The sequence below is a fragment of the Eucalyptus grandis genome, chromosome 1 (assembly GCF_016545825.1).
Source record: "Eucalyptus grandis isolate ANBG69807.140 chromosome 1, ASM1654582v1, whole genome shotgun sequence".
Lineage (NCBI taxonomy): Eukaryota > Viridiplantae > Streptophyta > Magnoliopsida > Myrtales > Myrtaceae > Eucalyptus > Eucalyptus grandis.
The window spans coordinates 45639255-45659518 of NC_052612.1; the positions used below are offsets into that span (position 1 = coordinate 45639255).

Below are 20264 nucleotides of genomic sequence, written 5' to 3' on the forward strand. Positions count from 1 at the left end.
GCTCTCATGATAAGAAGATTCAGAAAGCTTAACAGAAAAGGAAGAAGATTCAATCCAAATAAACAAAGTTTTCAAAAGCAACAGACTAAGTCATTTGAGGATGATGAATCAAACAAACATGTAGTCTCGCTTTGAATGTAAGAAAAAGGGACACATCGGACCCAACTGTCCTCTTCGAGGAAGAAGAAAGGAAAACTGAAAAGTACCGAAAAGCTCTTAAAGCTGAAACACAGAGTGATACAGTGTGAAGAAAGCGATGATGATTATGCCAATATATGTTTAATGGCACAATCGGATTCAGATTCAAATTCCGAGATAGATTCAGATTCAGAAAGCGAATTTGAGGTAAGTAACTTCAAAATCCCTATTAAGGTTTCAAAATACATTGATGAATTGTGTTTTAGTCTTAAGACTTCTCTTAAAAGAATTTCCGAACTCAAGAAGGAAAATTCTGCTCTAAAACAACAGGAAAATATTTTGAAAGAAAAAGTGAAATGTTTAGACAAGAATGTTTCTTCTCTTAAAGAAAGTGAAGATAATCTTTTAAAAGAAAATGCATTCTTGAAAAATGATATCTCAAATATTTCCAAAAGATTTTCTATAGGATCTGAGAAACTGGAAAAAATTCTCTCCGTTCAAAGACCTTATTTTAATAAATCTGGTTTGGGAATGACTCTTGAAACCATTCCTTTAATTGATTTTCCTAAAGTGAAGGAAAGAATCAAACAAAGACTCACAAGAGATGCTTACAAAAATCATTTTAAAAGGATCTTTGTAAAACCAAAGAGGTCGTAATGCTCTCAAATGCTCAAAGTGCAATAGTGCAGATCATTTTGAAAAATAATGTCCTATGATTTGGAAACCTGTTAAAAAGGTATAGGCAAAAACCGAATATCATACTAACACCGATGGACCCAAGAAAATATGGCTACCAAAGAAGGTTTGAGTTTCTTTTTTAAATGCAGGTCACTATCAAGAAAAATGTAAAATGGTATCTGGATAGTGGATGCTCAAGACAAATGACAGGAGACTCAAATTACTTCATAAAGCTTGTTCGAGTAAATGGTGGAAAAGTCTCTTTTGGAGGAAACGGCAAAGGAAAAATTGTGGGATTTGGAACTATAAAGATTGGAAATCTCACAATCAGCAATGTTTCCTTAGTGGAAGGACTCATTTACAATTTGCTCAGTATTAGTCAGCTATGTGATATTGGTTTCAAAATCAACTTTCAAGAGGGAATATGTTCAGGAATTAGTAAAGATTCTATTCAGTCATTCATGGGTCGAAGACATGGAAATATTTACCTCTTGGATGTGAAACCAGATGAATCACAATGTCTAATCTCAATCCAAGACGAAGCAAACTTATGGCACAGAAAGTTTGGGCATGTCAATATGAAGCAAATAGCCAAAATCTGAGCAAAGAAGCTTGTTCGTGGTCTACCCAATTTATCATACCAAAAGTCTGATCTATGTACACCATGTATATTGGGAAAACAGGTAAGAAATTCCTTTAAACCAATAAATCAAGTTTCCACTAACCGTATGGATCTTTTTGGACCAACCAGAACACAAAGCATTGGAGGTAAGAAATACTGCCTAGTAATTGTGGATGATTACTCACTATTTACTTGGGTATATTTCTTGGCAAGTAAGTCTGAAACTTTCTCTTACTTTGAAAAGTTTGCTAAAAAGGTTCAAAATGAAAAATGGTATGTTATCTCGAGTATAAGAATAGATCATGGAGGTGAATTTGAAAATCGTGATTTTACAAAATTCTGTGATGAATCTGATCTTCAGCATGTATTCTCCTCTCCATATACTCCAGAGCAAAATGGAGTTGTGGAAAGAAAGAATAGATCACTTCAAGAAATGGCTAGAACTTTTTTAATTGAAAGTAACATCTCTTCACGTTTTTGGGCTGAAGCAGTTTCTATAGCATGTTACATTATAAATAGAGTTTTTCTAAGGCCTATTCTGGAAAAAAAACCCCCTATGAACTATTCAAAGAAAAGAAGCATATTGTTTCATATTTTCATGTATTTGGATGCAAATGTTTTATACTGAAAAATGCAAATGATCGAGTTGGTAAGTTTGAAGAAAAGTTAGATGAAGGCATCTTCCTTGGATATTCAACCACAAGCAAAGCGTACAGAGTCTACAACAAGAAGACTTAAGCAGTGGAAGAATCAATTAATGTTAAATTTCAAGATTCTATGCAAAATGAATCCATTCAGACTCATCTTGAAGAATCTGAACTGCTCCGAGACTCTACAAAAGTCTAAATCTCGGAAGTAGCTCGAGACTTTGAAGGACCAAAGAACAAGTGACTGTTGAAGATTCAAGTGAAGGAAGTGACCATCAATTTGACAAATTAACCAACAACTGGAAACATAAGTCCAGTCATCCCAAAGATCTTATTATTGGCGACATCAATGAAGGAATTTGCACAAGATCCAAAAGGCGCGAAGAGTCTAGTGCTGTGGCTCTTGTTTCTGAAATAGAACCCAAAAGCATAAAAGAAGCTTTATTTGATGAAAGCTAGATTGAAGCTATGCAAGAAAAGCTTAGGCAATTCAGTATTAATGATGTCTGCGAATTGACTTCTAAACCAAAAGGTAAATATGTTATTGGAGCTAAATGGGTTTTCAGGAACAAGATGAACGAGAAAGGAAAAGTCATAAGAAACAAGGCAAGACTCGTGGCCAAGGGATACACACAAGAAGAAGGGATAGACTATGACGAGACTTACGCACCAGTAGCAAGGTTAGAAGCAATTCGATTATTACTTGCTTTTGTTTGTTATAAGAATTTCAGGTTATTCCAAATGGATGTCAAAAGTGCCTTCCTAAATGGATTCATCCAAGAGGAAGTCTATGTGGAACAACCACCTGGGTTTGAAGACCCAAGGAAACCAGACTTAGTATTCAGACTCAAAAAGGCTTTATATGGCTTAAAACAAGCACCTTGAGCTTGGTACGACAGACTGAGTAAATTTTTAATTGAAAATGGATTTGTTAAAGGTAAAGTAGACACTACTTTTTTCATTAAAAGAGAAAGCGAGAGTTTTCTACTTGTTCAAATATATGTCGATGGTATTATTTTTGGATCCTCTAATGAAAGTCTCAGCAAGAAATTCTCTAAGACTATGCGGGATGAATTTGAAATGAGCATGATGGGTGAGTTAACCTTCTTTCTTGGACTTCAAGTGAAACAACTGAAGGAAGGAACTTTTATTCATCAAGAAAAATATGCTAATGATATTGTGAAGAAGTTTGGATTGGACAATTGCAAAAGGCCGATATACCAATGTCAAGTTCCTTGAAGATAGATAAAGATGAAGGAGGAAAGAAAGTTGACCAAAAGTTATACAGGAGTATCATCGGTTCGCTTCTTTATCTTATTGCTTCTAGATCTGACATTTTGTTTAGTGTTTGCATTTGTGCCAGATTTCAAGTAGACCCTAAAGAATCACATTTAAATGCTGCAAAGCATATTATCAAATATATTGCATCAACTTCAAGCTTCATGCACGTCTGTGACAACGGTATCCTAAAAGGGGAGACTTTACTCTTCTTGGGTACTCGAAGAACCAACTGCAGAGAGACTTAGCCGGATGCGAGTTGATAGAAAGGGCACCTCGGTATGTTTATCACAACCGTGATTATTGTTATCTCAACCAACTACTTGGAGGCGGGTTATTTTGAAATGACCATTTTTGTGTCTTGGTTTTCAAGGAAGCAAAGTACAATAGCTCTCTCTTGTTTAATCTTTCGAAAAGTTGTCAAAAGTCAGGAATCTTTCGAAGACTAAGAAAGATGTCGTCTTCAATATGTAGCTCTTGGAAGTTGTTATCAAATATATTGCATCAACAAAATGAAGAAATCATTGAAGATGCAGACCCTGTAAGAGTTCAAAGGCCCTCTTTTATTTATAAGTTGTATCGTGCTTTAAAAGGGACTAGTACTCCATTGAACTATGTCGATGATTTTCTTAAGGACAAAGCATATGGAAATGAATATATCTTTTTGCGAAAAATGGAAAGTTTGGGAATTGCTCATAAAAGGGGTGGCAGAAGAAACCCTTGTGAATATCCCAAGTGATCCTCATGATTGGGGATTTAATCCAGTAGATGGAAATGATGATGACAAATTATACAGCCAATTTCAACCAAGAATGGGAGTTGCGGCGGAAAATCGAGGAAAAATGGGAGAGTTGTTTAGATCGAAGGAACAGAATGATCTATACTCAAAATTGCTGAAGCGTGGGGTGATAAACCCTAGGAGTGTGGATTTTGACTTTCGGATCTTTGTGAATGTGAACTTGAGGGAAAAGTTCGATTATCTTCAACTTGAAAAATTCTGCTCGACACCACGAGGCCTATCCTCAACTAACCGCATAATTCTATTCAAATCTTAGTTTCTTGGATGCGAATAGATTCTCCTTGATGTCAAAGATCAAGACTTTGTAGTGAATATGGATATCTTTGACAGATGTGTTAGGAGTTGAGAGAGGAAGATATCAACGGATCAAAGTTTCTATTGCTCGTACTACATTGGAACTTGTTAAGGACAAGAGAACAGAGGAAAAGATTCCTATTCAAAGATGACTGCATTCAACATCTTGCTGCACAAAATTGTAATCAATTGCCTCGGACCAAATCAACTTCCAAGATCGATGTCTCAAGTTCGAGGCAAAGCTAATGTATGCCATCATCACTTTGGGAAAAGGTTTTCACTTCCTCACACTTTGTTATGTTCCACATATATAGAGTTGTGATGAAGGACATAGGTCAACTTCCTTATCCGGTCTTGTGACGAAGTTATTCGAGACATCGAACATTCAGCCTCCGCAAATTCTTTGTGCTCGATCGTGCGATCATATGGTGGTAGGACTGAAAATGGTGACCAAAATGCGTCTGAAGGAACTAAGCAAGGCATTGGAGAAATTTAAGGAGAAGACTCCAGTCAAATCTCATCAATTCTCTTCTGCAGGAAAAAGAAAAGGAAAGGAGCCCATGGATGCTCCATCCAAGAGAAGAAGAGCTCTCATCGTGAAGGATGAAGATGATGATGATAACATCACCATTCCTGCAATGGCTTTGAAGAATCTCAGTCGATCTGTTCCAGAGAAAGAGTTAGAACAACAGACGGAAGAAAGAGCAGAGAAAGAAGCAGAGGAAAAAGAAACGGAGGAAAGAGAAGAAGAAGAAGAAGAAAGAGATACTGAGAAAGAGAGAGTTGAAAAAGAAGAAGAAGAGAAAAGAGATCAAGAAGAAGGAGAAGATGAGGAGCACTCTCCACCTCGAAGGCATGAACACGGGGGAGACCAAGAGAAAAGAGGAATGTCCTCAAATCCCGCAACCAAATGATGGAGTCGATCGATCCCAGCAGATCCGAGAGGATATTTATGCCTCTCGGTTTCTGAGGAAGGTCATGATGTTTCTTCGCCAAATCTACGTGATTATGCTATCTACCATCATCTTGCATTTTCTCCATCGAGATCGTGCCAACGCCGCACGCAAACCGACAATTCAACAGACTTTCGCGAGTGATGGATATTCTTTTGGAGATGCAAGGTCAGATATATGCATTGGGATGTGAAGTTCAGAACTTGCAGAATGCAGGACAAGCTTCTTCGGGTTCATTGAATGATCAAATCCAAGCCATTTCTCTTCAGATTCAGGCTAATGCTAAGGCTGAAAGGCATTGTTCAGTCGATGGGAGATTTCCAGCTTGTTCGTGTTCCCAAGCATTTTTTACTCCATTTTCATCTCAATCTTTTTTATGCAGACAAAAAGGGGGAGAGTTGCGAGACTTTAAAAACTTTGAACTTAAATTTGTCGAACTTTTTGGTTTGTTTGGTTTGTGGTTTGTTTTGACTTGACTTGTGTGTCGGATGTGGACTAAATTTGGGATTTGGATTTGACTTTAGCTTATTATTAACTACCATTGATATCTTATGGATGGCTTTATTGCATACTAGACTAACCTATTTTCTATGGTTGCAGATTCTAGTGTTATTCATTTAGCCATTTATCTCTATAAGATATGCATATGTGTTTGAGAAATGTTTTGCAGGTCAAAGTTGTTCAAATCTGCGGGGAAAGTTTTGTCACCATCAAAAAGGGGAGATTGTTGGAGAAATTCTCTTGAAGTGTTTTGAAGTTGATAAAACGTTTCCATCATCTAGTCGAAGGCTTGCGGACTCTGCTATTTAAAGTCTGAAGACCTCCGGACAGCCAGACTCAAGACTCAAAGTCTATCCTCATTGACAGTTTCTAATCCGTTGAAGAAAGGCTATTTAGAACTGGATGTTTCATTAAGTATGTGGCCTTATCAACTGGAGAAGATCTCTTGGCTGGATATGACATAACGGAATCCTTTATTTGATCATAATTGATTCGAAGATTAAGGATCCGATGATTGACAAAGTATATTTGGAAGGTTCTACTTATGGAAACCGAGATCCTGATTGTATGGGCGAACATGATTGATGGGCTATCGACATGTTCCTTTAATAGCTCGAATGATCTTCTTAATTGATTCCGTCCAACGAGTAGATTGGAGGAATTCCTTTGGTAAGTGCCAACGGGTATGATGGCATGAAGGAGTATATAAGGAAGACGTTCCAGTTGTTCGAGTGTGTGCACGATAGAAGAATTCCAAAGTCTGAAGCTCCTTGTTCTTAGTCAATTCATTTGTTGAGCAAAATCATGTAAACAAAAGAGAGTCTATATTCGTGAGAAACCTTGAGGAAGTGTGGTAGAACATCTACATTGTGGAATCAAGGAAAAGTCTGTCTTTGTAACTTCTCTTTGTTCATAGTGAAATCCAGTAGGTGGTGGGTCATCGGTGGGGAAGAGTGGACGTAGGCTTGGAATAAGCCGAACCACTATAAATCTTGTGTTCAATTTTCTCTTCCCGAACCTTTACTTTACTTTGATCGTATTTTCCTTTCTATCGTTTGCCTAGAATCGCTTCCGTATCTCGAGAATTTGTTTGTGTACCTATTCACCCCCCTCTAGGTGCTTATACTAGCTATCTCACCCTCTAGTTCAGGCCAGAGAGGTTTTTGTGAGAGAAAACAAGGCAGGGATGGATGTGAGGGGTCAGCATGTTCAGCTTTCGCCCTTTGGGAGTGGGAAGAGAGGGTGTCCTGGAACCTCATTGTCGCTTCAGGTCGTGCAGACGACTTCTGGCTTGTATGGTTCGGTGTTCAAGTGGCGAGTGACTGGCAAGGTGGACATGAAGGAGGGGCCTGGGACTACTCTTTCAAGGGATCACCCCCTGATTTGCGTCCCTGTGGCTAGGCCCGATCCGTTCCCATCGTCTTAATGATCTAGTCGGATTGAATTAAGAAATTGCTTTTTTTTTTCATGACATTGTAGGTTTAGGAATCTGTTTTCAGCACCCCTGAGGGTTGCATGCTACATATCAAATGCTCTGGAATGTCCTGGATAACCTCTAGCAGATTGGGTCAATCGTAAATTACAAGTACGGCATTGACAAGTTATTCAAATACTAGATATCGTGATCACTTCCATCATATAAAATTAGTTCCATTTCTTGTTGAGTAGAATTGTTGACGCGGGAATGGGTGAGAGAAGTCCACAAGTGTTGTGTTCTAAGATTTGGCGTATGACTAAAAAACACAAAACTTGGAAAGAAACTATTTTCCTCCGAGAAACGAAGTCAAAGTTATGCGAAATCAAATTACTAGACATCATTTGCGTAGAGAACACAAAGAAATCAACCATAGGTGAAGCCCCGGGCATTGGTACTCATATGAAGAACCTGCATATATCGTGTGTCCTCAAATGTAAGTTCGGAACTTTCAAAGGTTGCCTATAAAATGTGCATGCTCATTCCTTCCAATTTGCGGGGTTTGTAGGTGTGTACTTCAATTTGTGTCTAGTGGGTATTAGAATCATCACACAACCAATGTGTTCTAGTTATATTTCCTGGACTACGACTCATTCCAACTTCAGGCCTAGGGCTATATCCTTGGACAAATTGCTCCAATTCAATTGAAATTGAAAAGGGGCAAATTCCTTTGCTTCGGTTGGGGGTATGTGTAAACTCCCTACATTAGATTGGCAATTTGGCATCAATGTTGGGTCCAAAGTGAGAATAAGAAAAAATGAAGTGTAAGTAATTCACTTGTAATGCATCACGATATTTTAAACCACACGTACCATTACCAATGCAAGTTAGTAAATAATTTTTCCGGACTATTTAAAATAGATATGAAAAATAGTATATCGTAATTGATAATAAGATTATTCTCATAAAAATTCAATGAGTCCAATTTATGCACGAGATAGTTCTAATGCTTGCCTAATTTTTAAGGGCATTTTAAAAGTAATCTTCTCTTTTAAGGAAAAAGTAAAACCATTGTCATCCAGCCACATTAAAAATCAGGAGATGTAAAATTTCTTAGGATTAGGGTCGGGGCGATCCATCGGTACAACGGCCGGGATTGTGGAGCTCACTTGGTCAAATGGACATCCGAGTGGACCCAACGCAAAGCATATGCTCTTTACCTCACGCCACGTGGGTAGTTGTTGTACTGCCCATTCCCAAGCGATTGCGGGACCTCTGCGACGGTCACGCTTCGTCCTGTGCTGGGCACTGAGTGTCGCGCGTGGCTCGTGCGTTTGGCCGACGTTGGGATGTGGAGGGCCAGCTGAACGAGATAATAATGTCGACCAAAGGCGTGGTCCGGAAACGACGGGAGAAAGTTGTCTGCTCTGTGGAGAGGAAGAGCTTTCAGGGGGCCCACCGAGCAAGTTGGATCGAAATTACAGGCTGGGGACAGAGTTGGGGATCACCACTGATCTCTGAACTCGCCCCTTTGTTCTGATCCGAAAATGGAAAAGAATCAGGCTGATATGGATAAGGATATATGGGGGCCCCGTATATCCATATCCACGTCAGCCTTCTTTTCCATTTTCGGTTCGGAAAAAAGAGACTGCTGGTTCGGCTGTTTCGTCTTTTGGCGCTTCCCGCCGACGCTACTCTTCGTTAAGCTTAAGATTTGAACTCCCTTTTTTAATGGAAACACTCAGGCATATTAGGAATCCCCAATAATATCTTATGGCCACGGACCTAAGAGTATGAGCAAATGTTAAGGATGAAAAGAGTTTTTATTTATAAAAAAAATTGTTTCTTTACTTCTTATTAGGAGTGTCAATAGTTCGATTCGATTCGGTTTTTTTGAAAAATCGAATCGAACCGAACCGTTAGGAAAATCTTCCGAACCGAACCGAACCAAAAATTTCTGCTCGGTTCGGTTCTTTTTTTTTTTTTTTTCTTTCGATCTTTGGAAACAATTTCGTCATATGACTATATCAATTGAAGCAAACAATGCCCAACAACTTCAAGCTTCACAAGCCGATGACTTGTTAAACAGCAGTCACACTCATCAGATCACATATAAAATCATCTCATACATTGCCAAAAGTAAAGAGGAAAAAAAGGATTATATTTGAAATCATTGCATAGAGTTCCTACCAGTCATCAATGAAATTCTCCACTCAACTGCTTATACAAGTACCGAAAAGGACTAAACCGTGTAACAAGATTCAGTTCACAATGATGAAGTTTTGCATTTCTTCAAGCCAGTTGCAGCTGATGTGGAGCGTGGATTCTATAATTATATGAAGTGCAGTTGAAATATTCAGGAGTGAAGTGATAGGTCCAATATCAACAGGACTTACCGTGTTTATTCTGACAAACAAAGTTCCCATGACACCATCAAAACATTCTTGTGCCAAAGGAGCAATTCATATTCTCTGCTCATTATGGAATTATCACCACAAAGCAACAAATCTAGTCACTCAGTTCAAATATCACTTCTTTTAACAGTGAGAACCACGACCAAGTGATGCAAAAGCTATTCTCGCATTCCATTGTTAAGGTCCCATGTAAGAATGCAGAACGCATGATCAGCATGCCTCCAAAACATTTTTTTGGCTCTAAGCTGTTGCTGTTCTCTCTTATTGGTTCAGGATACCACTAAATGGGAAATCACCTGATTGTTCCACTTCAAAGGATCAATGTACAAACTGACCGAAACCAGAGCACCTGTGGACAGGATGATTGATTAATTACTGGAATTTCTTGGTTTTCTTTGACCATCCAGAGCAACCAAATTTCCAACCAAAGTACAGGATGATTGAGCAAGACCCAACATATGGGACATACACCGAGAATCCTAACCAAGATGAGATCTTTCTACTCATTCATTTCCTAACAAGCCTTCCTGCTCCAAATTAATGCTGGTCAGTCATTAAGTCCATGTAATGCTACAGACTCCGACAATCATACACAAGAGAACAGTCCCCAAAACACTAAAAAAGAAACCAATCCGATTCAAACCGAAACATGATCTTGCCAGGGTAATGTGCAAAACAGATATCGTCACAACAAACAGCTCATTCAAATGAGCCCTCACAAGATAACTTACTCCAAGAAGAGAATTTCCCCAGAAAGAGAAAAGGGAAAAATCGCACCTTCAAAGAGGCAAATCGCTTTCGGGTTCCGAAACCAAGACCTGCAACGCCACCACCGTGGGAGCAATTCGCAGAAGCATCGGACCACCTGTGGAGCTTATGAGGAGGAGGGCAGAGGGCACCACGCTGGCGCGAAGAGGACGGCGTCAGAGACGAAGAAGAAGGAGAAGAAGAGAAGCGCAATGAAGACAGTCGAACCACATCCACCATCGAAGCCCCCAAGACTCGACCATAAGCCAAAACCCAGAAGAGCAGAGCCGACTTTCTTCCCCCTCGGAGCTTCTGGGCACCGAGAAATAGGGGCCAAAAACGCAGCTTTACCAAAGAAAGAGGGCGAGGGGAGACATGGGAACGGAGGGTCGCCGTCGCCGTCGTCATCGCCGTCGCCGTCGCCGTCGCCATTGCACCTCCAACCCACCAAGACGAGACACAAGAGGAAAGGAGACGGGAGTCGGGAGGGAAAAACCGAATTTATCGGTTTGTGGTTCGGTAATCGATAAAAATCGAACCAATAAAAAATTATTGACTCTTTTATGAAAATAAACTGAAAATAGAATCAAACCAAAAAAATCAAATTTTTCGATTCGATTCGATTTTGACACCTCTACTTCTTACATCTTATAACGAAAATATAACGAAATCATATTTGATTTTATGGACAAAGCTGTTAATTGGTGGTCGTAGAGTTCAATAAAAGAACAATCAGATCATCAGGCCATATTTGTGAGTTGAGTTGTTTGCATTGCAAAATAAATCAGCTTGAAACTTGACGACCACTCACGTCGAGGTGAGAAAATATTGAGTGGGTTCGAAATGTATCACCATATAAAATTCGACACGTGGCGATTTTGGGCCCACCTGTCAGCGCCCACTCTCCCCATTAACTCCGTCTCTCTCCCGTTTACCTTCTCTCCTCCCCTCCGTTTCTGCCCACAACTGTTTCTCCTCCTCTTCCCTCTCCACTTCTCTTTTCTTTTTTCTTGCGTCTGCCATGGCTCGAGCTCGAGTCGGCTCATGGCCGCTTCAGGTCAAGAAGGGACGGCGCGCCGCCGGATGGAGACTGCGTTGAGCTTCGTTTGCGGTGAGATAGCTTGAGGCCGAGCTCGAAACTCGAGCGCTAACCAAAGCTCCGAGTTTGAGGTCGAGCAAGTATTGTCCATGGCTGGCCACAGTGGCCGCCACTGCCTTGACTATCGTCTTGCTTGAGGAAGATGACGAGTCCGGCGGCGGCGCTTGGAGCGAGTCTATTACGGAAGGAGGAGGAGAGCCGGGGGGCGGCGGTGGCGGACGACGTGGAGGCGGCCTGGGAGAGGAGGGCGCGGACGCGGGAGGGGTCGGCGGGCTGCTTCGGGGTGGGGATGCGCTTCACGCCGGAGCGGCGGTTGGCGACGCACCAGGACTGGATGAGGCGGCGGAGGGTGTGGTTGGGGATGAGGGCGGAGTCGAGGAGCGGGGCGCGGGTGACGGGGCAGGTAGTGTTGCGGGCGGCGATCCAGGGCTCGATGCTGGACCGGTCGTAGGTCTGCCCCGTCGACACCGTCACCGGGTCCCGCATCAGCTCCAGCGAGATGGGGCACCGGAAGTGGTGCGGGATCTGGACGCCCACCATGTCCAGCGGCTCCAGGCTCAGCCCCACGCATTTTTTTCTCTCTTGGAACGGCCCAAAAAAGCTCCCTTTTGTTCGTTACTGCACTCCCTCTCTCTCTCTAGAATGTGGGCACTGGATGAAGTGAAGGATCGACCCTTGCAGAGCGCGCAGATGGGCACTGGTGAAATTCCTTCTCCGTTCGTGAGAGGACGCTGGTTTCTTCCTTATACAAAATCGGGAGCAGAAGAGAAAGAAAGAGGGAAGAGAGAGAAAGAGGGAGGCAGAGAGGACAATCGACATCCTTTCTCCGAACAAACAGCTGGTTTTTGTGGGCGAGACGGAGTTAATGGGGGAGAGTGGGCGCTGACAGGTGGGCCCAAAATTGCCACGTGTCGAATTTTGTATGGTGATACAATGGGAGTTAATGCACTGAAGACTTGAAAGAAATATCGAGATTCAATAGGCAGCCCCTTTACTTTTCTGATAAAAGCTGGTTATTGAAAAAACGCAAGTTCACAAACAGATCGGCTAGGCTCAGTTCTGTTTTTCACTTGCAGCTATCAAGAGGAGCACCGCACAAGCACCGGTTGTGGAAGTACACCGTGTAATCGAAGCTCTGCAACCGCCCGCCCACCGGAATCTCCCCGCACAGCCGGTTGTAGCTCACGTTCAGGAGCTGGAACTCCAGACCCGCCATAGCCTTAGGAATCGACCCGTATATCTTATTATGGTTCATGTCCAGGGTCGTCAAGCTCTCATTAAAATCCACCTTCGACAGGTCGAACTCGAACTGGTTCCTCGAGATGTCGATGTGGTACGTGCTCTTGTTCCTTCCGAGCACCAGCGATGCGTCCCCTTGAAGCCTGTTCCGGGAAAGGTCGAGCTTCCCGAAGTCGACGCCGGCGAAGGTCGCCGGGAGCTCGCCGGAGAGGCTGTTGTGGGAGAGGATGAGGTAGAGGTCGTTACCCTTGAGGTTGGCAAGGGAAGCCGGTATCTTCCCGGTGAGCTGGTTACGGTCGAGGCCGACGTAGCCGAGGCCGGGGATGGTGGAGAGAGAGTCGGGGATGCTGCCGGTAAGCTTGTTGAAGGAGAGGTTGAGGCAGGTGAGGTTCTTGAGCTGGCCGAGGAAGGAGGGGATTGGGCCGGTGAGATTGAGCCAGCTGAGGCTCAAGAAATTAAGGTACTTGAGCTTGGTGAAGGACTCTGGGATCGGGCCGGTGAAGTTGGAGAGCTTGTGGAGGGTGAGGGATTGGAGGTAAGTGAGGTCGCCGATGGCGGAGGGAATTTGGCCGGGAAGGTCGTAGGCGAGGAAGAAGAGGGATATGACGCGGTGGGTCTTGTAGTGGCACTTGAGGCAGTACCAGTAGCAGCAGTCGGCGTCCGGGTCCCAGGAGGCGAGGAGGTAGGGGTTGTTGAGGGAGGACTTTATGCGGAGGAGGACCTCCTTGTCCTCGGGGTGGCACAGGATGGCGGAGGCGGGGCGGAGGAGGAAGAAGGAGAGGAGGAGGCGTGGAGAGTTGTAATTTATAGGAGGAAGTCGTGGTTCGTCCGGGAGCGAGAAAATATTAGGTGCGCCGGGCGCTCCACGTCACCGTGCGCCCCGCCCAATCAGGATACGACACATGTCGACACGTGGAGCCGGGTCCCACTTTTATTTTTAGTCAAATTTTTGCCGCGTCCTTCTCCCGCCCTTCGCATTTGAAGTGCCCTTTCTCTTCTGTCTTCCCCCGCACGAAGTCTCTCTCACAAAAATCTTTCTCCGCCTCCTTCGACACCGACGATCAGCACCGCCCGAGCGCCCTCCTCGTCCGGCGGTACTCGATCTCCGCCGCCGCCACCGCCGCCTCCTCGCCGCCCTCGCAGCTCCCGCTGGCCTCCAAGGTCCAGAGCGGCTTCGAGCCGCGGAAGTCGTCGTCGACCTCCGCCTCCTTCGACGCCGACGACCAGCACCAGCCGAGCGCCCCCCTCGTCCGGCGGTACTCGATCTCCGCCGCCGCCCTCGCAGCTCCTGCTGGCCTCCAAGGTCCAGCGGCTCGCGGACAATGTCCAGGTTTTTCCGAAACTCTTCGATCGTCTCTCGCGCTCTGTTTTGGCTCCCGATTAAGTTGGGGGATTTGCCTGTTTCGAATTTTTGCTTCTTGCTTCGGTCGATTCCTTCTCTGTTGCCGAACTCTGAGAAGAGCGATTTCCGGATGCAGCTTGCGAGGCAGGATTACTTGGAGCTGAGACAAGAGGCGAGCGAAGTGCAGGAGTATTCCAACGCGAAGCTCGATCGAGTGACGCGCTACCTCAGCGTTCTCGCAGACAAGATGCGGAAACTAGGTGAGGCGGTGCGGCGTCTGTTGTGCCTCGACGCACGTTTGCTTTCTCATTTCGGTTTTTGACAGGTTCTGTGCTTTGTGTCAGATCAAGTCGCCCTTGAAGGTGAGGCTAGGATAGCACCGCTCGTCAGTGAGAAAGAGGAAGTTGTTCAATGAGTTGTTGAAATCCAAAGGTCAGTCTTTGGTTTCTTAATTGAGTTCTCCCACTTTCCACACGAAGCACGTGGAGTGGAAGTACTTGGATATGAGCTGATAATTCAGAAAATTTATTGCAATTTTTGTTTGAATTGCAATTCATTTTCGGGATGATGTTCCTGTTGGATGGATGGGTAGAGATAGCTTGCTTGTATGGCAATTTTGCAGTGTGTAGTAGGAGAACAAAACTTGAGTTTAACGAGTAAGATCGAGTTGGAATATGACTGATAGAGTTTTAGCGATGAAGTGCAGATTAACTTGAGATAACAGCTGCCAGTTTGTGATGCATTTCTGATCGTTGTTAATCTGAAAAATTGAGCTGTTTGTTAGTTAAGGACTCATTATGCTTCAGAGATTCGCTAATCTGTAAATGGAGACTAGATATCAAGAACGAAAATGATTTTTTACTCTCTGTATGTTCTTCCTCCTTTGTTAGGATCAGTCTGATACTTTGATTGATGGTTACATAGAAATTGAGTCTCTTAGATTAAACTTATGGAAGAACTCCCAAGAAATATGATTTTCAGACAAGAGTCCAGTCACCCATGATATAATTTCCATTTGGACTCCTTTCACATCATCAATTCACCATTGATTGCCCAATCACTTGATTGGTCGACCTAAGTTATACTAATAGTGTTTTGAGTGAGAAGGACAGATCATCTTCAAGCCATTTGGTTGGCTATGAGTGCAGGAGGTGCACACACGTTAATTAACTGTTTGGTTTAGAAGTTGGGCTATTTGTTAGTTAGTTGCTGAGGGACTATAGTTCAATTGGTTACTCTCTAATGGAAGCACATAAATCAATCAAGATAGGGAATTCCTCTGTTCTTTGTGTGCTTTCTTCTCTTACTATAATAATTTGTTTCAACAGCTCTTCTCTTCAATTTCCAGTCCTCCCTTTTTGAGGCTGTACGAAGTTTTTTGGTCAGAAATTTATGGGTATTTTCCTTTCCTATGATGATTTGAAGATGCTTTTAATTTCAGGGAACATAAAGGTATTCTGTCGTTCAAGATCATTATTTGAAGACGAAGGTCCCTCTGCTGTAGAATTCCTTGATTACTATCCGTGTCGACACTAGTGATGAGACCAGTACCAATCCTAAGAAAGATTATGAATTCGATAGGGTGTATGGACCTCATGTTGGACAGGGTGAGCTAGAAAATGATTAATTTTGTTACATAACAGGCAGCATTTGAAAATTTTTTGGTATATATTAGCTACATGGCTGGTGGTTTGCATGGAGGTTTGTTATCTTACGGTAGGACTGGTGCATGTGCAGCTGATATATTTAATGATGTTCAACTGTTGGTTCAATCAGCTTTGGATGGATTTAATGTGTCAATATTTGCTTATGGACAAAGTAACTCAGGAAAGATGCACACTATGGTCTCTCTCTCAAACATGCTCCCATTGAATATTATCTCCCTATGAGCTAAATATCCAAATATTTAAGGAGCTAAAAGTTCTGCTGCTTGCATTTCTTAGATCTTATTGTCATTGGTTTGATCTTTGGCAATCATAGTTATCTGAACGGGGGCCTTTGTAACATTATGATGAACCACGTTCACCCACCATGTCATTCCACAAAATTCTGATATGGAAGTTGACATGATGGTGTTTTTTGATGCTTTTCAGGAAGGATCTAGCCATGATCGTGGTCTGTATGCTCGTTGTTTCGAGGAGTTCTTCGATTTTGTGAATTCAGATGCAACTGCTACATCTAGATATGACTTTTCTGTCACAGTTTTGAACTCCACAATGAACAGGTTTCTTTTCTTTTTTACTCACCATAAATAGCTTCAAGTTAGGTGTTTTGAATGTGTACGTCTTGTCTTGATGTAATCGTGCTTCCACATGCTTATTTATGTAGGTACGAGATTTGGTGCATGAATCAGGAAGGAATTCATCGAAAATCTGCATGGGATCTTCGGATTTTTTTGTCGAACTTACACAGGAAAAGGTCGACAATCCATTGGATTTTCTGAAGGTTCTGAAAGACGCATTTCAAAGTCGAGGAAAATGATGTTTTGAAGTTCAATATTTCTCACTTGTACGGTTTGAATTCCACGCACCCTCTCTTGTTGCTTTTCTGGGCTTTGTGCTTTCTTGATATATTATGATGACAATGTTAGCTAGAAACTTCATTTTGCTGAAGGGTGAATAACTGTGCAATTTTTTTCTTTTGAAAGAATTCAAAAATAATTCGTGAGGATACAAAGAATGAAAAATAAATCTGAGCAATTAGTACAGATATACCGTAATGTCTACTATTATCAATTGCCCTCTTAAACAGATTCAATTGATTGTGGTGCCAAGCTTCTGAAATGAACAATAATGTTTTCCTTAGATATTAGGAACAGCATTTGTTCATACCTTTCGTAATCAGAGTTTCAAGCCCCTCTTGGCTGCTTTATCATCATTAGATGGATTAGTTTGTTTGGCTGAAATTATTTATAGGTATTGCATGGAAGAGGATGCTACTCAACCTAGTTGTTTACTTTTACTTTCAGGGAGTACCACACCTTGATAATTTTAGGAGAGGATTTTTTCTTTTACTTTTAAAGCCAAAGCTGAACACTAGCGATACACATGATAATTACAAGGGTTAATATCCTGAAAAACCCCAAACTGGTACACTTGTAACAAATTTACCCAAACTATTTTTTTGACTATGGAAAACCGTAAATTGGTATACCCGTGACAAATTTATCCCGACTGACTATAAAAAACTCTAGACTGGTACATTTATGACAAATTTACCTCAAACTAATTTATTCGACTACAAAAAAACCCCAAAATGGTAAATTTGTGACAAATATACCCTTTACTAAATTGGATTAATATCACAAAAAAATTACAAAAATTGTAAATTGTGACAAACGAAACATAAAATCCTAAATTGGTATACTGGTCAATTATCACGTATCATTTAACTTATGAGAATAAAATTTAATAAAAACTAGAATAGGGTAAATTTGTCACAAATGTATCAGTTTGGGGTAAATTACATTTGGGGTAAATTTGTCAAAGGTATACCAGTTTAGGATTTTTGGCGGTCAAAAAAATAGTTTTGGATAAATTTGTCACAAGTGTACCAGTTTGGGGTTTTTCAAGGTATTAACTCTAATTACAAAATGTTATACTTGATTAAGTACACGGCAGTAACCCTCCCATGCCCAAGCCATTGTTCAGTTTTAATTGATACTTTTTGATGCATTCTCCTGTTATATAATCAGGATACAATCCATATATCCTACAACAACTTGGTTACCGGAGAAAACCTGTATAACAAGCTTTCTCTTGTTGATTCGGCCTCCTTTTACTCATGGGCTAAAGTGAAAGGCATTTGACTTGTTTGCTTCCTCTATTGTTTTCATGGGTTGTATTGGCTTTTCATATGTGGAGGCTTTTGCTCCATTGACTAAGTTTTTTTCTTATATTTTTGGGTGATTATGCAAGGTGCTCTTCAGTTTACTTCTTTCTTTTGGTAACGATACTTTCTCAGATTTTTGACATGCTTATCATTCTTTTTAGATATCAAGTCCATTATCGAAAGGAACCGCAAACATGCCATCTCGGTACGTTTCTGAGATGAAACTTGCTTTTTGTGATTCTAGCCTACACCATGTTTCACACTGTCCATTCTTCCATTGTCGGTTTTTCCAGGACAAGTAACAACGATGTCGGACGTACTCTGGATGTTGTTCCTTCGCCATTAAGTGCTGAAAAGTCTGCCGGTTCAGTTGCTCTGGTCAAAGCAAGTTCTGAGAAAGTTAAAACTAAGACCTGCAGGAGAATACCTGACTGCAGGTGCTGCGTGAGGCAAAATGCTGCTCGGAACTGCTCTAAAACTTGAGAAAAACAAGCCTGTAATCCCAAAAAAGGACTAACTGTTGCAAAAAGTCGAGAGAGTTCTCTTCAAACAAGACCAAGCCAATGTCATGCTTCTACACAAGATAAAACATGTTGGATTTATTTCTTTCTCGGAATTTGTTTTGTGAACGCAAACATGTGTCCTATTAGCTTAGTAGTTGAAGTATGAATTGTAAACATTAGAAGGATGAAATATTCATTTGTTAATGTAAGTAAATTTCATCTTGGTTTCTTTACTTACTTTGTGTAACAAGAGATTCATTTGTCAATTGCAATACGAGGAGAATTTTGATATTTAATTTATGAATGTGGTATCTCCATGAAGACTTTTCATGGAGGAGAGAATTCAATAGTTCAAGAGAATAAATTATAAATTCAAAGTGCAATTTCAAGAGTTGATCTCCATCGTATGTTGTTCAACTTGTTCTCACATTAACTCATCTTTCATTTGGGGAAAACGTCAAATTTGCACAAAGAAGTGAGTGGCATCAATGTGATTCAAAATTCAAAGTGCCAAGTTTCAACAGGTTAATAATCACATTATGAACGAAATTGTTCATTACATCAAGTCTTGTGTATTGATTTAACAAGGGAATTGATATCGGGTTAAACACTTCATAAATCTGCAAGAGTAACTCCACATTTAGAAGCTCAACCACAAGTTCTAGGAAATCTATGCCACATTGGCAGGACAAATGAAACAGGGAGCTTGAAGATAATGACCATGGAAGTAGAGAAGAAGCAGGACATCGGGAACACCATGTCTCCTAATTGATTATCCTTGGTTGATAACTTTCTTCTTTATTAATGACAAGCACTATTCTCTAATAACAAAGTTAATTGAATAAGCATTGAACCAACATGAAAAAGCCATTCATATTTATCCAAGGCTCGGATGTCACCAAAACAAGGATCGCTTGCAAATTCGGATGCCGGAATATCCTCCAAACCCTTTTTCGGTGCTGTCTTTCGGAATAGCACAAGAGGATTTTTCAAACCAATGGACTTGCAAAATCAGTTGGCTAGCTCCACAAGTGTTGTTTTGTCCCTCCCAATCTCCCTAATCGAGTTATAGTAGCCAAAGCCAAGCATGGTATGCTGCTTCTTTAAAACTAGTAACAACAGTAAAACCTATGCCAATCAAAGCAACTGCACCATCGTGCATGTGAATGAACATAAGTGACTTGAGTTTGCATTAAAACCTGCCACATGCTTATTGTAGAACGAAGAAAATATACAAAGAAGCTTCTTAAAACAGCATATTGTCATATTCAACTAGATAATTGATGCGTTTAGACGATGGGAACTTGTTTGGTGCCCCATCAACAATTAAGCAAAACACCAACCAAAAAAAAAAAAAATGACAATAGGTAAAAACATCATCTAACCGTAGTCCACCTCATAAGTAGTAAGAAATTGAAAAATTGATTCTTTGCTTGTCATTAACACAAAAGTTGCAGCTGAAAAAAAAATAATCTCGCAGCAATACTCACCCCATCCATCATGGCCATCAAAATGCTCTCCAACCGGGCAAATGCTTTCTAGCATTTTCTTCCAGGCTTGTGCAAATTGAGGCGGCTCATCTAGATGGTCATGACATTACATATATGAGCTATATGAATGAACCTTTTTTAGGAATCCGGCAACAATAAGAAAATCAATAACTTCGTTTAGGTTGTGTAGAGTCTGCATAGTATTGACCTTACCATTAGAATTAAGCTTCCTAGTAACAGCATGGCCCTGCAGTAAGTATTGCTACAAGTCTTGG

The 20264-nt window shown here is 41.4% G+C and overlaps 2 protein-coding genes, 1 long non-coding RNA gene and 1 pseudogene across 3 annotated transcripts; 2 read left to right on the forward strand and 2 right to left on the reverse strand.

Moving 5' to 3' along the window:
- Positions 1 to 9402: 9402 nt before the first annotated feature.
- On the reverse strand, positions 9403 to 12432 carry LOC120294840 (U-box domain-containing protein 25-like). The gene is made up of 2 exons (XM_039315544.1): positions 10516 to 12432; positions 9403 to 10087 (listed from the first exon to the last, which is right to left on the reverse strand). Exon 1 carries the CDS (start codon positions 12122 to 12124, stop codon positions 11633 to 11635), a length of 492 nt encoding a protein of 163 aa, XP_039171478.1. The 5' UTR covers positions 12125 to 12432; the 3' UTR covers positions 9403 to 10087; positions 10516 to 11632.
- Positions 12433 to 12540: 108 nt separating this feature from the next.
- Positions 12541 to 13801, reverse strand: LOC104445646 (polygalacturonase inhibitor-like). The gene is made up of 2 exons (XM_039299733.1): positions 13777 to 13801; positions 12541 to 13684 (listed from the first exon to the last, which is right to left on the reverse strand). The coding sequence occupies exons 1-2, from the start codon at positions 13799 to 13801 to the stop codon at positions 12651 to 12653; spliced, it is 1059 nt and encodes a 352-aa protein (XP_039155667.1). The 3' UTR covers positions 12541 to 12650.
- A 4-nt stretch (positions 13802 to 13805) lies between these two features.
- Positions 13806 to 17356, forward strand: LOC120294838 (annotated as a pseudogene).
- A 332-nt stretch (positions 17357 to 17688) lies between these two features.
- On the forward strand, positions 17689 to 18790 carry LOC120294843. The gene is made up of 3 exons (XR_005552191.1): positions 17689 to 18110; positions 18158 to 18201; positions 18290 to 18790. It is a non-coding gene; the product is annotated as an uncharacterized LOC120294843 (long non-coding RNA).
- The last annotated feature ends 1474 nt before the right edge of the window (positions 18791 to 20264 follow it).

Bases quoted from the DNA above. Each gene is read 5' to 3' on its own strand.
- LOC120294840 (XM_039315544.1), bottom strand. From the start codon at position 12,124: ATGGTGGGCGTCCAGATCCCGCACCACTTCCGGTGCCCCATCTCGCTG.
- LOC104445646 (XM_039299733.1), bottom strand. From the start codon at position 13,801: ATGCGAAGGGCGGGAGAAGGACGCG. The intron at 13,685-13,776 runs GCAAAAATTTGA...GGTGACGTGGAG, and splicing joins AAGGGCGGGAGAAGGACGCG to CGCCCGGCGCACCTAATATT.